Source organism: Puma concolor, chromosome A1 (assembly GCF_028749965.1).
Source record: "Puma concolor isolate L17-30 chromosome A1, mPumCon1.1.hap2, whole genome shotgun sequence".
Taxonomy (NCBI): Eukaryota; Metazoa; Chordata; class Mammalia; order Carnivora; family Felidae; genus Puma; species Puma concolor.
The window spans coordinates 83,856,026-83,877,808 of NC_141667.1; the positions used below are offsets into that span (position 1 = coordinate 83,856,026).

Consider the following 21,783-nt stretch of genomic DNA (forward strand, 5'->3'; position numbering starts at 1 on the left):
AAAGATTTAACGCAATCCCTACCAAAATATCAACAGCATTTTTTACAGAGACAGAACAAGTAATACTAAAATAGAACCACAAAAGGCCCCAGTAGTCAAAGAAATCTTAAGAAGAATAAAACTGGGGGTGCCTAGGTAGTTCAGTTGGTCAAATGTCACTTCAGCTCAGGTCATGATCTTGCGGTTCTTGAGTTCGAGCCCCATGTTGGGCTCGGTGCTGACACCTCTGAGCCTGGAGCCTGCTTCAGATTCTGTGTCTCCCTCTCTGTCTGTCCACCTCCCACTCACAATCTGTCTCTCAAAAATTAGTAAACATTAAAAAAAATAAATTAAAAAAAAAGAAAAGAATGAAACTGGAGGTATCACAATCGCCGATTTCAAGATATAGTACAAAGCTGTAGTAATCAAAAACCATATGTACTGGCACAAAAAGAGACACACAGATCCATGGAATAGAAGAGAAAACCCAGAAAGAAACCCACAATTATGTGGTCAATTAATCCATGGCAAAGAAGATTAAGAATATATGAGAAAAAAAAGACAGTCTTTTCAACACATGGTGTTGGGAAAACTGGACAGACAGCTACATGCTAAAGAATAAAACTGGACCACTTTCTTACACCACATGCAAAAATAAACTCGAAATGGATCAAAGACCTAAATGTGAGAAAATCCCTAGAAGAAAACACAGGCAGCAATCTTTTTGACATCAGCCGCAGAAACATTTTTCTAGCTATGTCCCCTAAAGCAAGGAAAATAAAAGCAAAATTAAACTACTGGAACTGTACCAAAATAAAATGCTTGGATCTAGCAAAAGAAACCATCAACAAAACAAAAAGACAGCCTACTGAATGGGAGAAGATATCTGCAAGCGATATATCTGATAAGGGGTTAATAGCCAAAATATATAAAGAACTTCTACAATGCAACACCCCCAAAAAACAAATAATCTAATTAAAAATGGGCAGAAGATATGAACAGACATTTCTCCAAAGAAGACTTCCAGATGGCCAACAGACACTTGAGAAGATGCTTGACATCACTCATCGTTAGGGAAATGCAAATCAAAACCACCATGTTATCACCTCACACCTATGAGAAAGGCCAAAATCAAAAACTCAAGAAAAAAACAAGTGTTGGCAAGGATGTGGAGAAAAAGGAACCCTTGTACAGTTGGTGTTAATGCAAGCTGGTGAAGCCACTTTGGGAAATAGTATGGAGGTTCCTCAAAAAATTAAAAATAGATATAACCATATGATTCAATAATTCTGCTCCTGGGTATTTGCCCAAAGGAAATAAAAACACTAATTGGAAAAGATATATGCATTGTGTTTACTGCAGCATTATCTACAATAGTCAGTGTATGGAAGCAACGCAAGTATCCATCCAGAGATGAATCAATTTCTTTACAATGGAGTATTACTCAGCCATAAAACAAAAAAACAAAAACTCTTGCCATTTTCAACAACATGGATGGATCCACATGGTATAATGTTAAATGAAAAAAGTAAGTCAGAGAAAGCCAAATACCACATGATCTCACTCATATGTGGAATTTAAGAAACAAAATAAATGAATAAATAAACAGACAAAATAAACCAAACTCTTAGATACAGAGAACAAACTGGTGGATGTCAGAAGGGAAATGGATGGGTAGGTAGATGGCCAAAATAGGTATTGGGAATTAAAGAGTACACTCACCATTATGAGCACCGAGTAATGTAAAGAATTGTTGAGTCGTTATACTGTATGTCTGAAACTAATATAACACTGTGTGTTAACTATACCTGAATTAAAAAAAAAAAAAGCCTTAGAAAAACTGGGCATCTACTCTTGAAAAAGTCAGAAGCTGAAGTGAGTGACAAACAACTTAGAGGAAAGGGCAAGAATTATGAAGTGGCATCTGAGTTATAAGTTGAAGTATAATTAGGAATTGGCTAGATATTCATGGGGTTCAGGAATAGAGGTATATTTAGGCAGAGAAAACATAAGAGCAAAGGGATAGGAAATGAAAAATAGTTTAGTTACTGAGCACATTTGGGAAAATAATGAAGATGAGAATAGAGCCATATACAGCAGCTAACTCACAAAAGGTCTTACATGTTTTGCTAAGAGTTAATGGAAAACTTTTATCTGGGAAATGACAACATTACTTTGGTAAGAATATACTGAGGTACTTTGGAAGATAAAGGGCAAAAAGTAGAATCAAGATCAATAGAGCAGGTATTGCAATAGTTTACATATGAAGCCATGAGGGCTTTTAAATAATGACAATAACAGTAAAGATGCAGATTTGTAAATACATAACCCATATATCTTCACATTTTATACAAATGCTGGACTAGTACTGGTGCTTTAGAATTGTATTTATATCTCAGTCACCTTCAAAAGTGAAGGAACTGGCGCCTGGGTGGCTCAGTTGGTTGAGCACCCAACTTCTTGAGTTTTGCTCAGATCATGATCTCAAGGTTCGTGAATTCCACCTTCTGCAGAGCTCTGAGCTGACAGCAGGGAACCTGCTCACAATTCTTTCTCCCTCTCTCTGTGCCCTTCCTCTGCTCACGTGTGTGCCTATGCTCTCTCTCAAAAATAATCATTTTTTTTTTAATTTTTTTTTCAACGTTTATTTATTTTTGGGACAGAGAGAGACAGAGCATGAACGGGGGAGGGGCAGAGAGAGAGGGAGACACAGAATCGGAAACAGGCTCCAGGTTCTGAGCCATCAGCCCAGAGCCTGACGCGGGGCTCGAACTCACGGACCGCGAGATCGTGACCTGGCTGAAGTCGGACGCTTAACCGACTGCGCCACCCAGGCGCCCCAATCATTTTTTTTAAAAAATGAAGGAACTGCTTTTTTATTTATCTTTTTATCCCCAGATAAAAAAAAGATATCCCCTATATGTTGCACAGTGCCTGGCTCCCAATAAGTACTCAATAAACACTTGTTGAAAGAATTAACAAAAAGCATGCTAGCCAGGTGATTAGTTCACTTCCAATATATCACAACTTTTATATCTTTATATAATCTCAAAGATATAATCTTTATAATCTCAAAGAGATAATCAAAGGTCTAGCCTTTGCCTGGCTAGTCAAGCATCCTTTCTCTCACCATGATGGAGTGTCCTAAAACTGAACACTTGGATAAGGAAGTACTTTCCAAACAAAAGCAGGCTACCAGATACAGGGAGCTCTCCGAGAAGAAAAAAAAAAAAAAGAAACAAAAACAAACAAACAAAAACTTCATGGTTTGGTACAAAGAAAGAGAATTAAAAAGGATTTCCAGAGAAACATCTTCAAGACAAAAAGAAGAATCTAGGAAGAAAACATGCAGAGACACAAAAGGAATGACTCTTTAGGGAACACTAATTTGTTTCAAAATTCAGATTTCTAGCTAAAAAAAACCCACAAAACACTGTAAGAGAGAATATATACAGATACCAATGTTTACACTTTTGATGACCAAAATTTGATGATCTCCATATTCAATAAATTTTAATTAGATTTTAAAACAATATATACACATATAATTTTGTTAAAAAAATTAAAACAAATAATGATTTGCTTTTCCTGTCTATTTCATTAAACTTCTTTCTTTTGTAAAGAAACTAAATGACAAATATGACCAATCTAGACTTGACCTTTTTGTGAGTTTTATAAGAAATACAACAAACATATTATACACACACATAAACTTTTTCTAACATGAAATGTACTTCTTTCACTTTTGTCTAAAACATATATAGCAAAATGAGATAAAATTAAGTATCCTCACATGTCAAATTCCTTACCTGATAAGCACTTCTATGAGAGACCATGCTCCTTTCATACAAGTTGGACACTGAAACAGCTCTAAGTAATATCTTGACATGGCTGGGGACTTCCAAGGAGGATGTAGGTGAAGAAGAGCAGACAATATATGAAAGTATCGGCCAGAAAATGTATCTACGTTATCCTATTGTTTAAAAATAAACAAACAAGTAAAACGCTACAGCTAAAAATTCACTTTAACTGTTCCTCTAGCCTAAAACTGTAATAACCATGACCTAACTTTCTTCCCAAATAGATGTATTTGGAAGTTATTATATTTAACTAAACACTGCAACTGAGAAAGACACACATTCTAAATACGTTTCTATACATTAGGTAATCCCAGCTATTGACACTAACTTATATGAAATGTCCACTCTACTTTTCATGATTATAGTGAGATTAAGAGTGGCCAAATGTGACCTGAGAGGAATTAAAGGTAAAAAGCTTTTCATGCAATATGCTTAGTTATCACCAACATTAGTCCGACATAGCTTAGGTTTGTTATTTCTTCAAATTGGCACTATGATGAAGAACATAATTAGAAAGCTACCTTTGAGAAGCTGTTCTTACTGGTATTCACAGTTTAAGGAATGTGTTTATTGTCTGCATATACTATGAATAAAATGATTATCACTGTACAAATGGCTTTCCTGATCATTGTTATCAGATTTTTATGTTAGTTACTTTACCGCCACAGAAAAAATCAGATAAATTTTTCCTAAGAGAAAATTATCTTAGAGATTCTAAGAAAGTAAATTAGATCACTCAAAGTAGTACCTAGAAAATAGTTTAAAAGTACCTAGAAAATAGTTTAAAAGTAAAAAGAAATGGGCCGCAATCTCAAGTCTTGGACTCGCTGGGATGCACCAGAGAGATCTAACACCCAGTCCTTATATAGTCTTTATGAGAAACGAACCTTGTGCCTGCAGGAGATCCACGTTCCCACCTGGACACATGTGGGAAACCAGGCCTCCACAAAAGTGCTGCCTCCTTGCTCAACAATGGGATTATCTAAAAGTTAACATGAGGGAGGTAGTAGCCCTCTCTTCCCTCTGCACCTTCTTCTGCATCACCTAGCCTAAAGTTGTACCGTCCTCCACCAGAGTAGCAGAATATACTTCTCCCATCCCAAACCAGCATCTGAAGGATTGCAGAATGACTCAAGTTCCTTAGTGCATTTGTAAAACAGCTCACCCAGTGAAGACAATGAAGATTACTGACAATGCTGCTCTGCTTTTTCTGACATCCTGTACCAGGAAAATCGTGTTTTTAAATCTTATGCTATAATCAGCATAATTTCACCTCTTGAATTTGGATGAGTTCTGGGACATAACCAAGATCAGGCTGTAGACATCTAAGAGTGAAGGCCAAGGCCTGGATCCTGGTGAACTCACCAAGACAAATCACTCCTGTGAGATGCTCCTGTAGCAGCCAATCAATGCTCTCTTTTGTGCTACCAAGTCCTTGCTGTGTAATTTTGAATTCCTACAAATTCATTAAGCTCCCATTTTGTCTCCCATTGCTGAGTTAGTTCTATGGGACTAATAGTAAATTGTGAATTTTTAGCAAATGTTTTGTAATAACTCCAAATACAAAATATATGGAAAAAAAGGTAATATATGGCTACAGCATTTCTTATTAAAATGAGGGAGGGGCACCTAGGTGGCTTAGTTGGTTGAGCGACCGACTCTGGATGCTCAGGTCATGATCTCGCAATTGATGAGTTCAAGCCCCACACTGCCTTGTTGTCAGTGTGGAGTCCATATCTTCTGTCCCTCTCTCTCCGCCCTCTCCCCCACTTGTTCTCTCTCAAAAATAAAACATTTAAAAACAAATTTTAAAAATGAGGGGAAAATACTGAAAAGACAAACTGTAAATACATAAAAAATGAGAATGTCCGTATTTTAACATTCTCTGAAAGATTATAAACTCCTAGGACTACTCTTACCTGCAGAATGTTCTCTAGGAGAGCATGAAGAAGGCATACAGGGGGGATATAATGTGCCTGTAATGAGGAAAGCTCTTCAATCGCCTCTTTAAAAAACTGTCCTTCTATGAGACTTTCAATTAAATTTAATACACCTCTGGGAAATTCAGCATTTTTAGCCTAAAAAAAAAAAAAGATTCAAGAACTCAAAAGAGAGAAAAATTTGGGGAGCAAATCAAATTAGTAAGGAGACTTAATTTTCCTATCTGTAAAATGAAGACAATTCCTGCCCTCATGACTTCACAGGATTGTTACGTGGTTCAAAAAGATTATTTATATGAATGTGTTTTATAACTATAAGGTACTATAAAAATATACATTATTAATTGATTTACTTATTATTCTCTGTTGCCTTAAATAGTAAGAGGAAATACAACCACTAAAGGAAAACTTTAAAAGGCATTTCCAAAGTATGGCTGATAATGAGGAGACCTCAGAACTAAAACTACACATAGTTCTTTAGGTGCAAAATTATTTTTTGGTTTTCTTTAAGCTTACAAGCAAACTACATCTATTAAGATATACTAAAGAGATTAAGATGTCACCAAGCACAATCAATGTTTGCAAACAGTTACAATTGCTATTGTGTCACAGAATCACTCTGAAGATGCACATTAATATAACTCTAAGAGTTGAATGACCCCTTGGTCAAAATATAACTACAATGAAATACTGTGAAAGACTACATGAGATAAATTGTAAAGCAATGAATAATATAAAGGAAATATGTACTTTGATAAATATTAAATTGAAAATTTAATATGGAAGTAGTAATCATAAAAGCTGGGAAATGTGAGAACAGGGGTATATAACTCATCCATGATGAGCACAAGAGCACAAGGTAAGTTTTTAATTCTCATTATCAGTTTTTATTACCATATACAATTTTTTCAATGCTTTAATAGAATATTACTTTTTTTTCATTACTGATTAGAGAACGTACATTTCACATTTGATGGCAAGCTTTGCTACACAGACAACACATTCCTTTGTATCAAAATAACAATGACAAAACACAAAGTTTATTTTTTGCCCCCATCACCGCACTGCTACAAGCCCCTTACCTCAATATTGTACACTGGTTGTTTATCTATTCTAATGCAGCTGTATCTGATAGCCTACAAAATAGCAACCATATTACCAAAATTAATATTTTTTTTTTCAGATAGAACAATACATTATAGTGTATAAAAAAATAAAACCTTGGGGAAACTTACAGAACAGACTCAGAAGCATATTAATAGCTATAATTGATCTGGAACATGCTCTATTTTCTCTTTCTAAACTAAAATAACTTAAAAATTAAAGTCATATTCGCTCTGAAGAACTGAAGAGGTCCACTGTCCTTAGTATTTTAATAATTAGAAATACAAATGGGAAGAACATTTTGTATAAAAGTCCAGAGAATAAAAAATATAGTCATGTTTTGTATACAATAACCATCTTCCTCCACTGTTCTAAAATATCTATAATTGTATATTGGTTTCAAAGATTAGACTGGAAAAACATTTGCAACCAACATAAAAAGAGATAATAATCTGATTATATAATGAGTTTTAGATACAATGATATAAAATAACCTAATGGAAAACTGAAAAAGAATCTAAGTATGCAGGTGACAGAGACAGAAATACACAAATGGTAAGTGAAGGTATAAAATATGCTCAAACTTGCTATTACCAAAAGAAATACAAATTAAAACAATGATAAAGCTTTGGCTTCCACCTAGGATGTAGAAGTGAAAAGCCATAAGCCTCTGGGTAAGTGAACAGGAAAAAAAAATCTTTACTCCTGAAGAAGTACAAGAAAAGATCAGGGTCCCCGATCATTAGCAATCTCCTACCACTGGGGGCAGGGCAAGATCACTGAGAAAGCCCTTTCCCCCAATCTCTCAAGAGCTGCCTAAAACTGAGGCTGACCCAGAACAAAGGCCATTATCCAGCCGTCGTCCTCTAATATCAGGCTAGCAAGCATTACTGCACCAAGATACAGCAGTTTATAAACACCCAATTTATCTCTAGCGTCAGTGAGCTATAAATGGCAGAGAATTCAGCTTACTTATTAAATGTCCAAATACATTACTGTTCATAACAAAGGAATAAACTGAGAAAATTTTAAGATACGTTAAATATAATAATGAGTCATTACTATTATTATATTTTGGCTACACCAAAGGAGGACATGAAACTAGAGAAAATTTTAGTACGGCAAGTTCTACCTGAGCTCTATATATGTGCTTCCTTAGGTCATTTTTTATTTCAACAATATCCACATCTGTCCTGACATCCTTGGGATTTGATTCTTTGGCACCATCAGCAAAAATGGAATTCTTCATTTCTTTCTGCATACACATAAAAGTACTTTAGACAATGTACTAAAGCAATTTCACCACAAATCTAAGTATAATGAACAAAAGAATACAAAAACAACTCATTCATGCAGCATTAATCTCAACAAAGACCTTTACGATCATATTTCATAAAAATTACAGAATGAAATAGAGTTTAAAGTAGCAAACATTTTAATTTGGAGAGTTTTACCTATTCCTAATCTTTCCTGGAATCTCTCCTCCACCTCCTTTTTGTTGCCACGGTCACACATAATATGATTCATTATTTGTCTACCTTTATCATTTTTCTCAAGATTTTTCTGAATATAGTATGTAAACATGCTGTAGTTTACATTAATTTGTACCCTAGAAAAATTAACTCAAGAGGGATCCCATTCAAAAGACAAGCCATCTTATGAAAAATAATGTGTATTATACCAGGGAAGAGAAAGACAAAAACTAACATTTAGATTAGGAATGTATTACCCAAACTACATACATATGTAGTCTCAAGGTATTTTTCATAGGAATTTTAGGAACTTTTTTAGAAATTTTAGCTTCTTTTTTCGGAAACTTTGTTTCTTTTTCTTTTTTGTGACAGGCAAAAAAGAATGCATTTTAAAATCCTGGCTATTAATTCAAATTTCTTTGTGTATGCATGTAAAAATAGTTTCCTTATAAACCAAAGTTAATTATAACATTAGTTATAAATATCACACCAGACCAACTGAAGACAATTTTTTTCCATAAGATGTGCAGGTTATATTTGACACAGCAAGCAATATTAAAAATAAGATTCTATGTCTAGATTTTATTATAGAAGAAACAGAAAAAATGAACTGTTTAGCTGAGCTTACAAAGTTTTACCTCATCTCTATATATGTGCTTTCTTGAGGTACTTCTAATTTTGTTACGTTCAATGTCTTTCCTGGAATCTCTTTCATTTCCTTTTTTGCGTTTTTTCCTCAAAGTATAACTCCTTTGAACATCTTCATCCTTTTTCTTAATTTCCTTCTATAAGTATGTAGACCACAATTAAATCTCAATATGAATGATATGTATTACAAAATCCAAACAAACTCAAGAGTCTGACTTCTTTTTGTTTTAAAAATTTTTTAACATTTATTCATTTTTTGAGAGACAGAAAGAGAGCGCAAGCAGGGGAGGGGCAGAGAGTGGAAGACACAGAATCCAAGCAGACTCCAGGCTCTGAGTTGTCAGCACAGAGCCCGGGGGTGGGACTCAAACTCACGAACTGGCAGATCATGACCTGAGCGGAAGTCGGATGCTTAACCGACTGAGCCACCCACGGGCCCCTCAAGAGTCTGACTTCTAACACAAGTATACCCTGTTAAAAACATAATAGTTTTATACAAGAGGAAATCTCATCCATTGTTAAAGTGGGTATACATTAGTAAAACATTTTAGAAAACAGTTGGGCATTACCTACTACAGTTAAATATGCAGTCCTTACCACACAGCAAATCCACTCCATGGAATATATCCTAAACTAGAGAAACTCCTGACCACGTGTGCCAAGAGTCATGTAAGAAAATGTTCACACTGTTCATGGCACAACCATTCATAACTGCAAATACAAACCAATCAAACACACACCAAGAAAATGAAACCCAAAAATTTACTTATATGAATGAATAAAATGGATAAAAGATAAAGTTGTGAGGGGTGCCTGGGTGGGTCAGCTGGTTGAGCGTCTGACTCTTTCATATTGGTTCAGGTTGTGATCTCACAGTGGTGGGATTGAGCCCCACATTGGGCTTCGGGCTCCTCAATGAGTATGGAGCCTCCTTGGGATTCTCTCTCTCCGTCTCTTTCTGCCCCTTCCCCACTTGCATGTGCTTTCTCTCAAAAACAAACAATAAAAAAAATTCTTAAAAAAAAAAAAGAGTTGTGAATCAATTAAACATTATATGCACCACAAAAAAAAAGTCACAGAAGGCTATCAATACCATAAATTATAAATACACAGCTGGCAAAAGTGTAATGAAAAACAAGAAAATAACACAAATGCCAAGATAGAGGTCATCTGTGGGTATGAGGGAGAAAAAGAGGACACAGTTTAGAAATGACACACAGCAGGATCTTACAAAACTGGTAATGCTCTTATTTCTTAACCTAGCTGATGCATAGATAGCAGTCACTTTTGCAAACTTTTAGAATTGTATACAAATGCCTTATAAACATTTTAATAATGTAATTACGAAGAAGCAATTTTATGAATATCATTACATTTGGTAAATTTAGAAAAGAGTTGTAAAATATAAATTATTTTTCATTTAGAAGATCTTACCTGACTTCCATACGTGCACCTTCCTAAGGCATCTCTCATTTTAACAAATTTCAAATCTTTATTGGAATCTCTGAATTTTTCTTTTTTGTGATGGCCAGTCAAAAGAGAACTAACATTAACATCTTCATCATGATTTTGCTTTTCTTTCTATGTGCATGTAAGAATACTTTAGTTAGACTGCGGATGCAATATAGCCTCAACCAATGCAAGTCACAATAGAAACACCTACTCAGGAAGGCAGGTTTTCTGTAACATACATGAGATTAACTATGGCAAAGAGCCTTGTGAATTGTATTACGTCTTAGTTATATTTGGATGAAGCAGAGAAATACACATTTTTAGTTCAGAAAGGTTTATACTGTGTTGACATATACATTTCATATAGGTACTTTTATTAACTTAGTCTTTCTTGGAATCTTTCTTCCCCTCTCCCCACCATTTATCATGTGACCAGTCAAAACACTATTAGGTTATTCATCTCCATTATTTTATTTTTCCAAATATTTGTAAAAATAATTTTAGACTAGAGATCAAATAGAAACTTGCCATTATTAGGCATATCAAATCAAAACACCTCAAAAAAATCTTTTTATAGAACATAGGTTTAATAATAAACAGAGTAAGAAGTATTAAAACCATATTGCTTATATTCATTTTACAAAGTTATACATGCATTCTAAATTATATATATTCATTATATTAGTTACAGGCATATAAGGATTCAACAATTCTATACATTACGCAGTGCTCATCATGGTAAGTGTACTCTTTAACAAAGTTCACCTATTTCACCCATCCTGTCACCCACCTCCCCTCTGATAATCACCAGTTCTCTATATTTAAGAGTCTGCTTTTTGTACAAAGAAACTTATTTTTAAAAATAGAAATTTCTACCTGAATTTTAAATCCAATATAAATTGATGTCTTTTTCTTAATTTCCCTATCTTTCACAAAATCTCCATTTGATTTTTTCCATGTTAAATAAAAACTAAGTTTATTTTAGTAAGTCCATTTTATTTTATTTATTTTTTTTTAATTTTTTTTTTAACGTTTATTCATTTTTGAGACAGAGCATGAATGGGGGAGGGGCAGAGAGAGAGGGAGACACAGAATGGGAAGCAGGCTCCAGGCTCTGAGCCATCAGCCCAGAGCCCGACGTGGGGCCCGAACTCACGGACCGCGAGATCGTGACCTGAGCTGACGTCGGACGCTTAACCGACTGAGCCACCCAGGCGCCCCAGTAACTCCATTTTAAATTCCTTTCTATATGTCAAAATTTTTATACGGTGGTTTATAATGCATTTTTCATAGACTGACTCAAAAAGCCTCTTATTAAGACCATGTACATGTAGTCATAGAAAGCAGCCCTATAAATCACATAAATATCAATTATACTTTGGAAAAGCCAGAAAAAATTGCATTAATATTTTAATCTGTTGTAAAGTTTTATCTAATCTCTCCATATATAATTTAAGGCACTGTTCATTTTATGAAGTTCCAAATACTACTTCAAATGCTCTTTGTAAAATTTCTGATGCAGTAAAAGATGCAGTGAAAACAAAATTTTTAATTTCTTTCTCGTCACATTTAAAAACAGTTTAGGTTAAGTAATAATAATTACTAGGTATAGAACTTGGTACATCAACTAAAGAGTCTGTTTTATAAAACACAATATGAAACTGAGCATACTTAAACATTAGCTATTCTAGGATAAAACTAATAATGCCTTTTTTTGGTTGCTGCTATTTGAAAAATATTACATGAGAGCCACATACATGCTTCCTTAAGGTACATTTCATTGCTCCAAGTTCAAAGTACTTCCTGTTTGTTTTCCTTAATCAAAACAGAATTCATTTGTATCATTAAAAAAATTTGTTCTGTATGCAGCAAAATACTAGACTTCAGATCATGAATTATGAATACACATATTGCTGACAGATAAGAGTCCTTTATAAGAAACACATCCATATTAAAAATACAGGGGAATTTTAAGTAATTCTCATGTGCTGAGAACACACTACATACTAGGAACTGTGTGTTTCTATATGCATATATGCATTATTTCAATAAGAGTCTGAAGAGACAAAGGGCAGTATCTTGGTAAGCTCAAATCACACACAATAAAACATAGAGCTGGGTTCAAATACTAGCTCTGATTCCAAAATTTGTGTTATTTCTACATTGCTATATTGCATCTCAAACAATTACATAAGAACCAGAAATATACATTTTTGGCCCATAAAGTTTTACCTGGGTTCTATGCATGGTCTCTTTTAAGGCACCTTTCATTTCAAGAAATCCCCTATCCTTCCAGAAATCTTTGTTTTTTTCCTGATTGCTATGTTTATTCCAAACAGAATTGGTCTGGGAATCTTCATCATTCTGAATTTCTCTCTGTACGTATATATAAATGGTTCAGACAATCAGTTAAGTATAATTTCAACATTATGTACTTTTTTATGTTAACCAAATGTATCTATAATTGCAAAATCCTTTAGTTAATAGGTAAAATGCATTCTCCTATATCAGAAGTTATTACCAATAAATTCTTTCCAGAAAAAAAAAAACAAACTTCAAAACAAAGGTCCTAATAAAGTGATTTCTATGTATCTCCAAAAAATGTAATGCTTTGTTGGTCTAGCAACAATTAATCCTTTTTATGAATAATCATGAACAGAAATAATTTATCTCATTCCTGACCAAGTTAAAGGTATAATATAGATAGAAAAGTTTCAGATTATAGATTACATGCCAGATAATTTTTCAGCTTTTTACTGGTAAGACTTCTCATCGGAAAGTCTACTACATACAAAGAGGAAAAGAGGCTTAACAGATGAATTCACAGCTCCTATTTTACTTGAACAGAGATAAACAATCATTTTTACCTAACTCTATCTCAAATATTTAAAATTTCTTGCCAAGAAATCCAAACTGAATTCATAAACCACCTACCAATAATGTTAAAGACATTTGCATATGTACCTATACATAGAATTCTAAAAGTTTAGTGGGGTAAAGAGAAGGAAGCAAAGATGAGTTCCTAACAGATCCCACAATGCCCTTACAGAAGAGTATTCAGAGATTAACTACCTTTACACTGAGACTAAAGAATCACTGTCCTCTTAAAAAACAATTATGATAGAAATTGAAATGGGTAAGGCCTATGGTATCATCTTCGGTTCCCTTTCACTTGTACTGGGATTCCTGTGTATACAGACGGTCCTTTAAGCAGGCTGCAATCTTCCAATCAGAGAAGAATTCCTGGGAGTACCTGACGGACATCTTTCAGTTATTCAGGAAGGTAAAAACGAAAACTATGAAAAAGGAATACCTTTCTTCCTTCCTATTCCTGGCATGAAAGAAAGAAGTACTCTGAATGTACAAGCACACCTTGAAGTGGGATGAAAGTAAATATCTGGCTTTAAATTTTACCTGGTTGACAATGGGAGGATAAATCCTCAAGCCCAGATCATCAAAAAATGTCTAAAATACAGAATGAATTAATCCCACATGGATTCCAGTAAAACAGAATACTCAACATTCCATTATCATTAACAACTAGCAAGAACATACTGTTTTCTAATCCTGAATATATTTACTTATGTATCTGTTTCAGATGTTATACACTGATCTGTGAATTAAGATTTATAATGCAGGTACTCTACATAAATTAAACAATTAAAAATCATAACCTGATAAACCACGGCATATACAAGATTTTTAAAATCATCTATATTTTTATAGAGCTAAACAAATGATCAACGTATAATTTTCTCCAAACCACCAATACTCTAACTGGCTACTTTAATGAAATATATAGGAATTATTTTATTTATCTGTACATATTCATTTCTTAATTCTTTTTATCAATATTCCTTTAGTGCCAACTATGTACCAGGCATTGTGTTAAGTGTTTGTCTCCTATATGACCTAGGCAAAAAGGGTTATATCTAGTCTCTTTTATATAGTATAATGCTATGTTCCAGATAGATGACCCAAAGCCTACTTATTCAGTAAATTATTCTATTATCTAGGAGGAGAGCAGCATAGTGTGCACTAACAGTTGGCCTGACTTCTGATTCAGTATTTGATGGGGTGTACTGTTTGGCACTTAGGTATGGATACACTCTGGTCTTCAAGTCTTATTATTTGATTCAGCCATGGCATTTACCACACAACGTGAATGACTTCATGAGAAGACATGAAGAATCAGAGAGGTCAAGTAGAGAAAGAGTGCTCTACATGGTTCTTAACTATTATTTATACTCTGATTCTTAAATGATGTCTCAAGATCTTATGATTGACTACTGGTTCTAGTACTGTTTACAGAATTAAGTATTTTTAATACCCAGAAAGAGACCAGGTGAATATCAAGGAAATCTATTAATACCCAAAATGAGTAAAGGAAAGGGAGTTCAAGAAAAGTCTTTTTACTGAGTGCTGGACTCTAAATTTTTGGTCTGACACATGCCAGTTGTAGGAGCATGGAAAAATAATTTAACATGACTCTACCTCATTTCACCAACTATAAAATGAGGCTATAATACATAGACACAGGAACATGAGGTTTAAAATAAGATAAGGGTATACAGGGGTGCCTGGCTGGCTCAGTCAGAAGGGCATTTGACTCTTGATACTGGGATCATGAGTTAGAGCCCATGATGTATGGAGACTACAGGAAGGAAAGAAGGGAGGGAAGGAAGAATGAATAATGCTTAGCACAGAGCCTGGCACATAATAATCATTCAATAAATATTAGTCCAGAGTAACATTTTTAATAGTTTTCACAACAACCAAAAGGAGAAAGTATGAACTTTGATGCACAAAAAAAGAAATTCAGTCTCAGGTTAAAGTACTTTCCTACCGTCAGAAAACTAATAAACTATACATCTGGGTCACAAATTAGTTGATCTGCCACAAAAAGTGTATGTTTTTTCTATTGTTCCTGTTATATTTCTCTAAGACTTTGTGTGGTTCACTTTTTACTTTCTTTCTTAGGCTGATAGTCAAAAGAAGTTTTAAGTATTCCTAAATATCTTCTCTTTTTTCGTGAGGCCTTCTTTGGGCCAAACAATTGAGATACGTTAGTCACCTGTTTCTCTAAATACCTATCCCTTGTACTTAAATTTGCCAACGTACAATACACACTATACACTAAATGTAATTAACAGTTTCCATGTACTGTTTTCACCACTAACTAAATAGTAAGCACCTTGAAGTCTGGCACGTGGTCTTATTTATTTTCCCTACTCCTCAGCACAGTGCCTGGTACATCAAAATTCTTCAATAAGGATCTGTAAGCCTGAACTAAATAAACAGATCCCTGATTCTGTTACTCAGGAGCTTTCCAAATAAGTATAAGTAGGTTAAACAAAACATTTTTTTTTTTTTTTAAATCAATTGGTTGTAACTTTCAACTCATTTTACATGGCAACTCTCAGAGGACACTTCAGAATCCAACTAATGAGGAATGTGATATGCTATATGACAAAGTGGTAGAAGAAGATACTACAATGAAGGTAACTATTTTCTGATCATAAGTGATCACAAAATGCCTTCCTTATTTGGAATAAATGGCTATGAACTCCCAGCTGCCTAATCTAGAACTTATAAAACAATATATTCTAAAAATAAATCTATGTTATAGATTATTTGCTACTTTTACTTGGTATACTATTGCTGCCTTGTAATATTTCAACAACTGAATCTGAATGCTGTCATATTACTGCAGTAAAATAAGACTAAGACTATGGATAAAGCATATTAAATTTTACACTTTATTCATTTCTTTCCATAGAAAAAAATTTATATACTTTTACCAAACTAGTTAAGAATGGCTTTCACTCTATTAACAGTAAAGGCTATCATTAAACTATTCAGATAGGTAGATCAGATAGGATGCTTTTGGCTGCAAGTAATAGAAAACCAATTCAAAGTAATATAAATAACACGGTCGTGTTTTACAGCACAGAATGGTAATGTGGTCCAGGGCCAAGACAGGTTTTAGTGTTGACTGATCTAGTAACTCAAGTATCTCTGTAAGGATCCACATTGTTTGTACACTTTGCTATCTACAAGGCTGGTTTATTCCTAAGGTTACCTCTCCTCATGGTCAAAAATTGGCTGCTAATAATAATTTAGGTTACATTATTCCATGTTCACATTTAGCAGGAGCCAGGATGCCAGTGGTGGTCTTTTCAGAAGAATGAAGAAACTTCCCAGAAACTCTTACATACCACTCTTCATGTCTCATGGATCAAAACTGGCTCACATGCCCATTCCAAGAACCATCATTATCAAGGACAATGAGATCATCCATAGTGCAAGCAGATCCATCCCTTGAACTAAGGTCAAATTTCCAATCTACATTGCTGCTACTCAGTAGGGAAAGGTAATTCTAGAGTAATATATTACATCTACTCTTGGAAGACTCAGAGATATTTCATAATTTCTCTGTTTACCTAATAAAACTGAGAACCCATGTGCCAAGCTTTATACAAGATGACTTGGATATAATCATGGAAAAGTCAGACATCATCTTGATGACATGGTTCTTCTGGTTTAGATGGGGAAAACAGACATTAACCAAGTAATCAGCCAGCTGATTAATTACAAATGTGGTAAGAACTATAAAGCAAAATAATGCTATGAGAACAATTATAGGTGAACCTATTTTAGCAAAGGGTAAGAGAGGCTTCCTTGAAGAGGCATCATTCTAACTGCAACTTGAATGATGAATGGACAGAAGGCACGCAGGCACAGGGAGTGAGAGAATACCGGGGAAGGCTTTTTCAGGCAGAAGGAAGTTTTGTTATTGATAGCTGAGTGCAGAAAAGTAGAGCAGGATATGCCTTAAAGGCAGGACTGACAAGGATTCTGTGGGGAACTTTTAAGCCATTGTTACAAGTTTAGGACTTTATCCTAAAGGCAATGGAAAGCCACTGGAGGGTTAAACAGGACAGTGACAGAATTAGAGTTGTTTTAGAGCATTTTGGCTGCTCCTTCTGAAGGAAGAAGAATGGACTAGGAAAAGGTTAAGAGTAATCAGTAGATTAGCAAGAGTTAAAAGGTAGAGTAAAAAGATGAATAATTAAGAGTCTATTCCAGGAGGGCAGGGGAAAGAGGATGAACTCAATATGATGTTAATATAGGAAGAAAAAAGCACAGTGATTCAAGTGGTATTTAAGATAATAAAATCAATAGGATTTGGTGATTGACAAGATGTGGGGAATCAGGGAAAGGAAGGTTTCAAGGGTGATTCCCAGGTCTCTAATATAAATTATTAGGTAAAAGGTTATAGCATTTATTGAGATGTTAACATGCAAGGAGCCAGTTTTTCCTAGAAGATCAAAGTGTAGTTTTTAGACACACTGAGGTTTCTCTTTTACCTTGAGTGACCCTTCTTAAAAACTCTTATCTCCAGACAATTCCTTCTAGGACTGTTCCAATTCAAACAACTTAAGAAGTGGTATTTGCACAAAGTGGGAAGAGGGAGGCAGAGGAATAGGACAGAACAGTATTTCTAAATCCTTAGAAATAGCTTCCTCCTTTCCCATGGGAAAATTGCAAATTCTTACGTAATACTACATGATACTGCTATTTTATTTATACTGACATTAAAATGCTAAAATTGTTTTGTAGTAAACATCACTAGAGCACTGAAAATTAAAAGACTCAATAACACAAATTTGAATTTAACAAGCAAGGTTCTTTCACATTTATCAGAAATATTCTCAAATATTTAAAAAACTGAGAGCTATAGCCTTTAAGAATATGTCATTTTAATTATAGCCGATCCTTGAACAATGTGGAGATTAGGGGCAAGAACACCTCCTGCCAAAGTTCAAACTCCACATATAACTTTCAGCCCCCCAAAGACTTAATAGCTTCTGTTGACCAGACACTGTACCAATATGTAGCTAAGTAACATATTATTTTATATTTTGTATGTATTATGTACTATATTCTTGTAACAAAGCTAAAGAAAAAAAATGTTAAAATCATAAATAAAATACACTTATAGTACTCAACTTACTGAAAAATCTGTTTATAAAGTGGATCTGTGCAGTTCAAGGGTCAAACATATTTCTAATCATTGTATTTTTAAAATTCAGAACATAATTTTTAACATATTTCACAATATCAATATTTTATAAAATAAACACTCAAAAATGTTTACCATTTATTTTGCTTACCTCTAAAAGAAAATCCCCTAGATACTGAATTGGATAAAATGGAGCTTTAAAGTTGTCTTTTTCTTGCTCAGCCTTGATTCTTGCATTACTGGCAATCACGTGAGTTATTTCACTTGGTGAGCTTTTTGGTAAAATAACATTTGCTTTTCCAGCCTCCAGAACTCTAAATAAAAATGTAAATAGTATAGAAAGTATTTTTTTAAAGTATATTCAGTCACATCATCTAAATCAATTACTTCCTTAGAGTAGGAGTAGAACTTTCTGAAAGAATTAAGTGCCCCTGGGCTATGTGAGTGTCATGGAGAATAAGTACTATAGTGATTTCTTAAATTATAAGTTGTTCAAAGATGTTGAAGAAATCATGATATTCTTTTTGCTTATCCATTTCTTGATATGGGAAATATTTTTAAGAATCAAGAATACTGACTTTATTCCCTAAGGAAAAGTCACCTCCTTAAGTCCAAAGAATAATGAAAGAAGTTTAGGGATGTAGCTACCTCAGAAGGCAACATACCTCCAAGGAAATCATTCTAAACCACTAAAAAGGAACTACAGTTGCCAGCATTCTTTTAAAAAATTAGTTTTTGATTAACTTTTAACATCCCCAAAGTTTCATGAAAGTTCTACTTGTGCCCAGGATATAGAAAGCCACAAGAGAACACTGTTATTACCTAACAATAAGAAAAAGCCAAATAATCTACAGAACTTTTAACCTTTCACGAACCTATCAGAGAACTGAGGTAACAAGCCAACCAAGAAACTTAAATTTCCTTAAGAGTGATAATAATAAGCCCCTTTGTGAAGAGAATGGACAGTCAAAACTATTTCATTTTACCAGGGTGCTAGAGAGAAGTAGCTGTCATAAAAGTAGTAAGAATCAGATAAAATTCTAACAAATTTAAGAGTCAAGTGCAAGTACCATGACAACTTATAATATTTGGGAGTAAGTGACTCAAGCAAAGTGTGCAGTCAGTTGCAAGCTCTTTGCCATAGGCCTCTATTAAGCATTTATGAAAAAGAATTAGGGCAGATACCAATGGGAGTCCCTACTCGTAGCACAGGTGGCTCAGTGGGGATTGGCTGCCATCAAGAGATAGACCTAAAACTAGGTCCACTTCCCTGGATTCTTCTCTCATATGAGGTAACATCTTAAGTCATGTGGTAAAGGTAAGAAGTCTTATACTTTCAGAACCCAGGAAAAGATGCACAGCTTCTGTTGGGAGAGTGTAAGTAAAACCCATGCGCCTTTCGGAAAGGAACAGGAAAATCTGCTGCTGCACAACCCAAAAAATAATTCACTATTTCTAGATAAGAAACAGAAACAAAAGCCATTTGTCCCTGCAGAAGGGACAGAAAAAATGCCAGCCAAACCTAGGTTCCTGCATCAATAGAAAGCAAAGATCTAATACTGGGACATAGGCTAGAAATTCTGTTGTCAAAACCCTAACAACACACACAAGGCAGAATTTCTCTGCCATGAGGGACTGAGACACAAATATTAACAAAGTCCCAACCTCAGAGACAAAGAACACAAAGAATGCTTAAAACTGAAGCATATCCAGGGGTGCCTGGGTGGCTCAGTCGATTAAGTGTCTGACTCTTGATTTCAGCTCAGATCTTGATCTTGGCGTCATGAGTTCAAGCCCCACATTGGGCTCCAAGCTGGGCATGGAGCCTACTTTAAAAAAAAAAAAAGAAAAAGAAAAAGACTGAAGTCTTTCTAGCAGAACCAAAAACACATCCACTCTTACCCCCAACCAGCTAGATATTAGTAACAAGCAAGACAGGGAGACAATGATGACAGAGTCCTTCTGTGACCTAGCAATGCAGGGACTATTGAAAGCTGAAAGTGAGAAACATTGATTAAAACCCCTCCAGCAACCCAGGTCCCATGCCAAGGACAAAGAAACTGTATTCCATCTACTGCTGGAGTAATCAGAAAGGATGCATTGAAGTAACTATAGCATTAACAAAACCCAGTGCCTGCTCAACGACTGACAAGATTAACTACCCATACTAACTACTTTACAGAAAATGGAAGCCCATTGTTGGATAGAAGTATTTACCTCAGCCCCTATTGTACTGTGATATCTAAACATGCAATAAAAAAGACATACACAAAAAGCAAGAAAAACAAACCACTGTCAAGAGACAAAGCAATATAAAGCATAGAGAGATGATTCACTTGTTGAAATTACCAGAAAGTGACTTTAAAATAACTATGACTGTGGGGCGCCTGGGTGGCTCAGTGGGTTAATAAGCCTCTGACTTCGGTTCAGGTCATGATCTCACGGTTCATGAGTTGGAGCCCCACGTCCGGCTCTGTGCTGACAGCTTGGAGCCTGGAGCCTGCTTCAGATTCTGTGTGTTTCCCTCTCTCTCTGTGCCTCCTATGCTCACGTTCTACGTCTCTCTCTCAAAAATAAATAAAAATTAAAAAAAAAAAAAAACACTAAAATAACTATGACTGAAATGTTATACAATGGATAAAGTGATCAAATTGCATTAAGAGATTAGGAACTGTGCATAGGGTACATTAAAAATGGTAGAGGGGAACCTGGGTGGCTCAGTTGGTTAAGCGACTGACTCTTGACTCATGATCTCACGGTTTCTGAGATCCAGCCCAGGACCAGGCTCTGTGCTGACAGTGCGGGGCTTGCTTGGGCTTCTCTCTCTTCCTCTCTCTCTGCCCCTCCCCTATTCTCTCTCTCTCAAAATAAATAAATAAACAAACAAACAAACAAAGAAAACAAAATAGTTTAAAAATGATCCATGATCCCAAGATCATGGAATCAAGGTTTGCCTCGATATCTGCACTGGGTGTGAAGCTTGTTTAGGATTCTCCCTCCTGCTCCTTCTGGCAGTTCCCCACTTGTGCAGGTGTATGCACATGCTCTCTCTCAAAAAAAAAAAAAAAAAAAAAAAAAAAAAACTGATAGAAATAAAAGTTACTGTCAAAACAATAATCTTTTTGACAGGCTAATGAATAGATTGCAAACAAATGAAAAGGTAATGAACTTGATGATAGGTCAATAGAAATTATCCAACTGAAAACACAAAAATGGGAAAAAAAGTTAAAAACAAAACAGAACATGCATAAACTGTGGAAATGAATTAAATGGTCTTAAACAAAGGTAACAGAGTGCAAGAA

At 34.8% G+C, this 21,783-nt stretch overlaps 2 protein-coding genes across 4 annotated transcripts in view; one reads left to right on the forward strand and one right to left on the reverse strand.

Annotated features, from left to right (window-relative positions):
• SLF1 (SMC5/6 complex localization factor 1) overlaps positions 1-21,783 on the reverse strand; it is an 84,307-nt gene that overhangs the window by 39,581 nt on the left and 22,943 nt on the right. For 2 of the 3 annotated variants that reach the window (XM_025924248.2, XM_086717859.1), the window contains exons 5-12: positions 18,633-18,795; positions 12,688-12,831; positions 10,438-10,584; positions 8,994-9,140; positions 8,016-8,138; positions 6,862-6,915; positions 5,759-5,917; positions 3,789-3,952 (exon numbers count right to left, since the gene is read on the reverse strand). In XM_025924248.2, coding sequence (XP_025780033.1) covers positions 3,789-3,952; positions 5,759-5,917; positions 6,862-6,915; positions 8,016-8,138; positions 8,994-9,140; positions 10,438-10,584; positions 12,688-12,831; positions 18,633-18,795 — 1,101 coding nt within the window. The remainder of the gene's footprint in view (positions 1-3,788; positions 3,953-5,758; positions 5,918-6,861; positions 6,916-8,015; positions 8,139-8,993; positions 9,141-10,437; positions 10,585-12,687; positions 12,832-18,632; positions 18,796-21,783) is intronic. The other variant, XM_086717873.1, reaches the window with a different exon arrangement.
• On the forward strand, positions 4,714-4,918 carry NBDY (negative regulator of P-body association). Its single transcript, XM_086717945.1, is given in 2 exon segments — positions 4,714-4,851; positions 4,853-4,918. Coding segments are annotated over 2 exon segments (204 nt in total).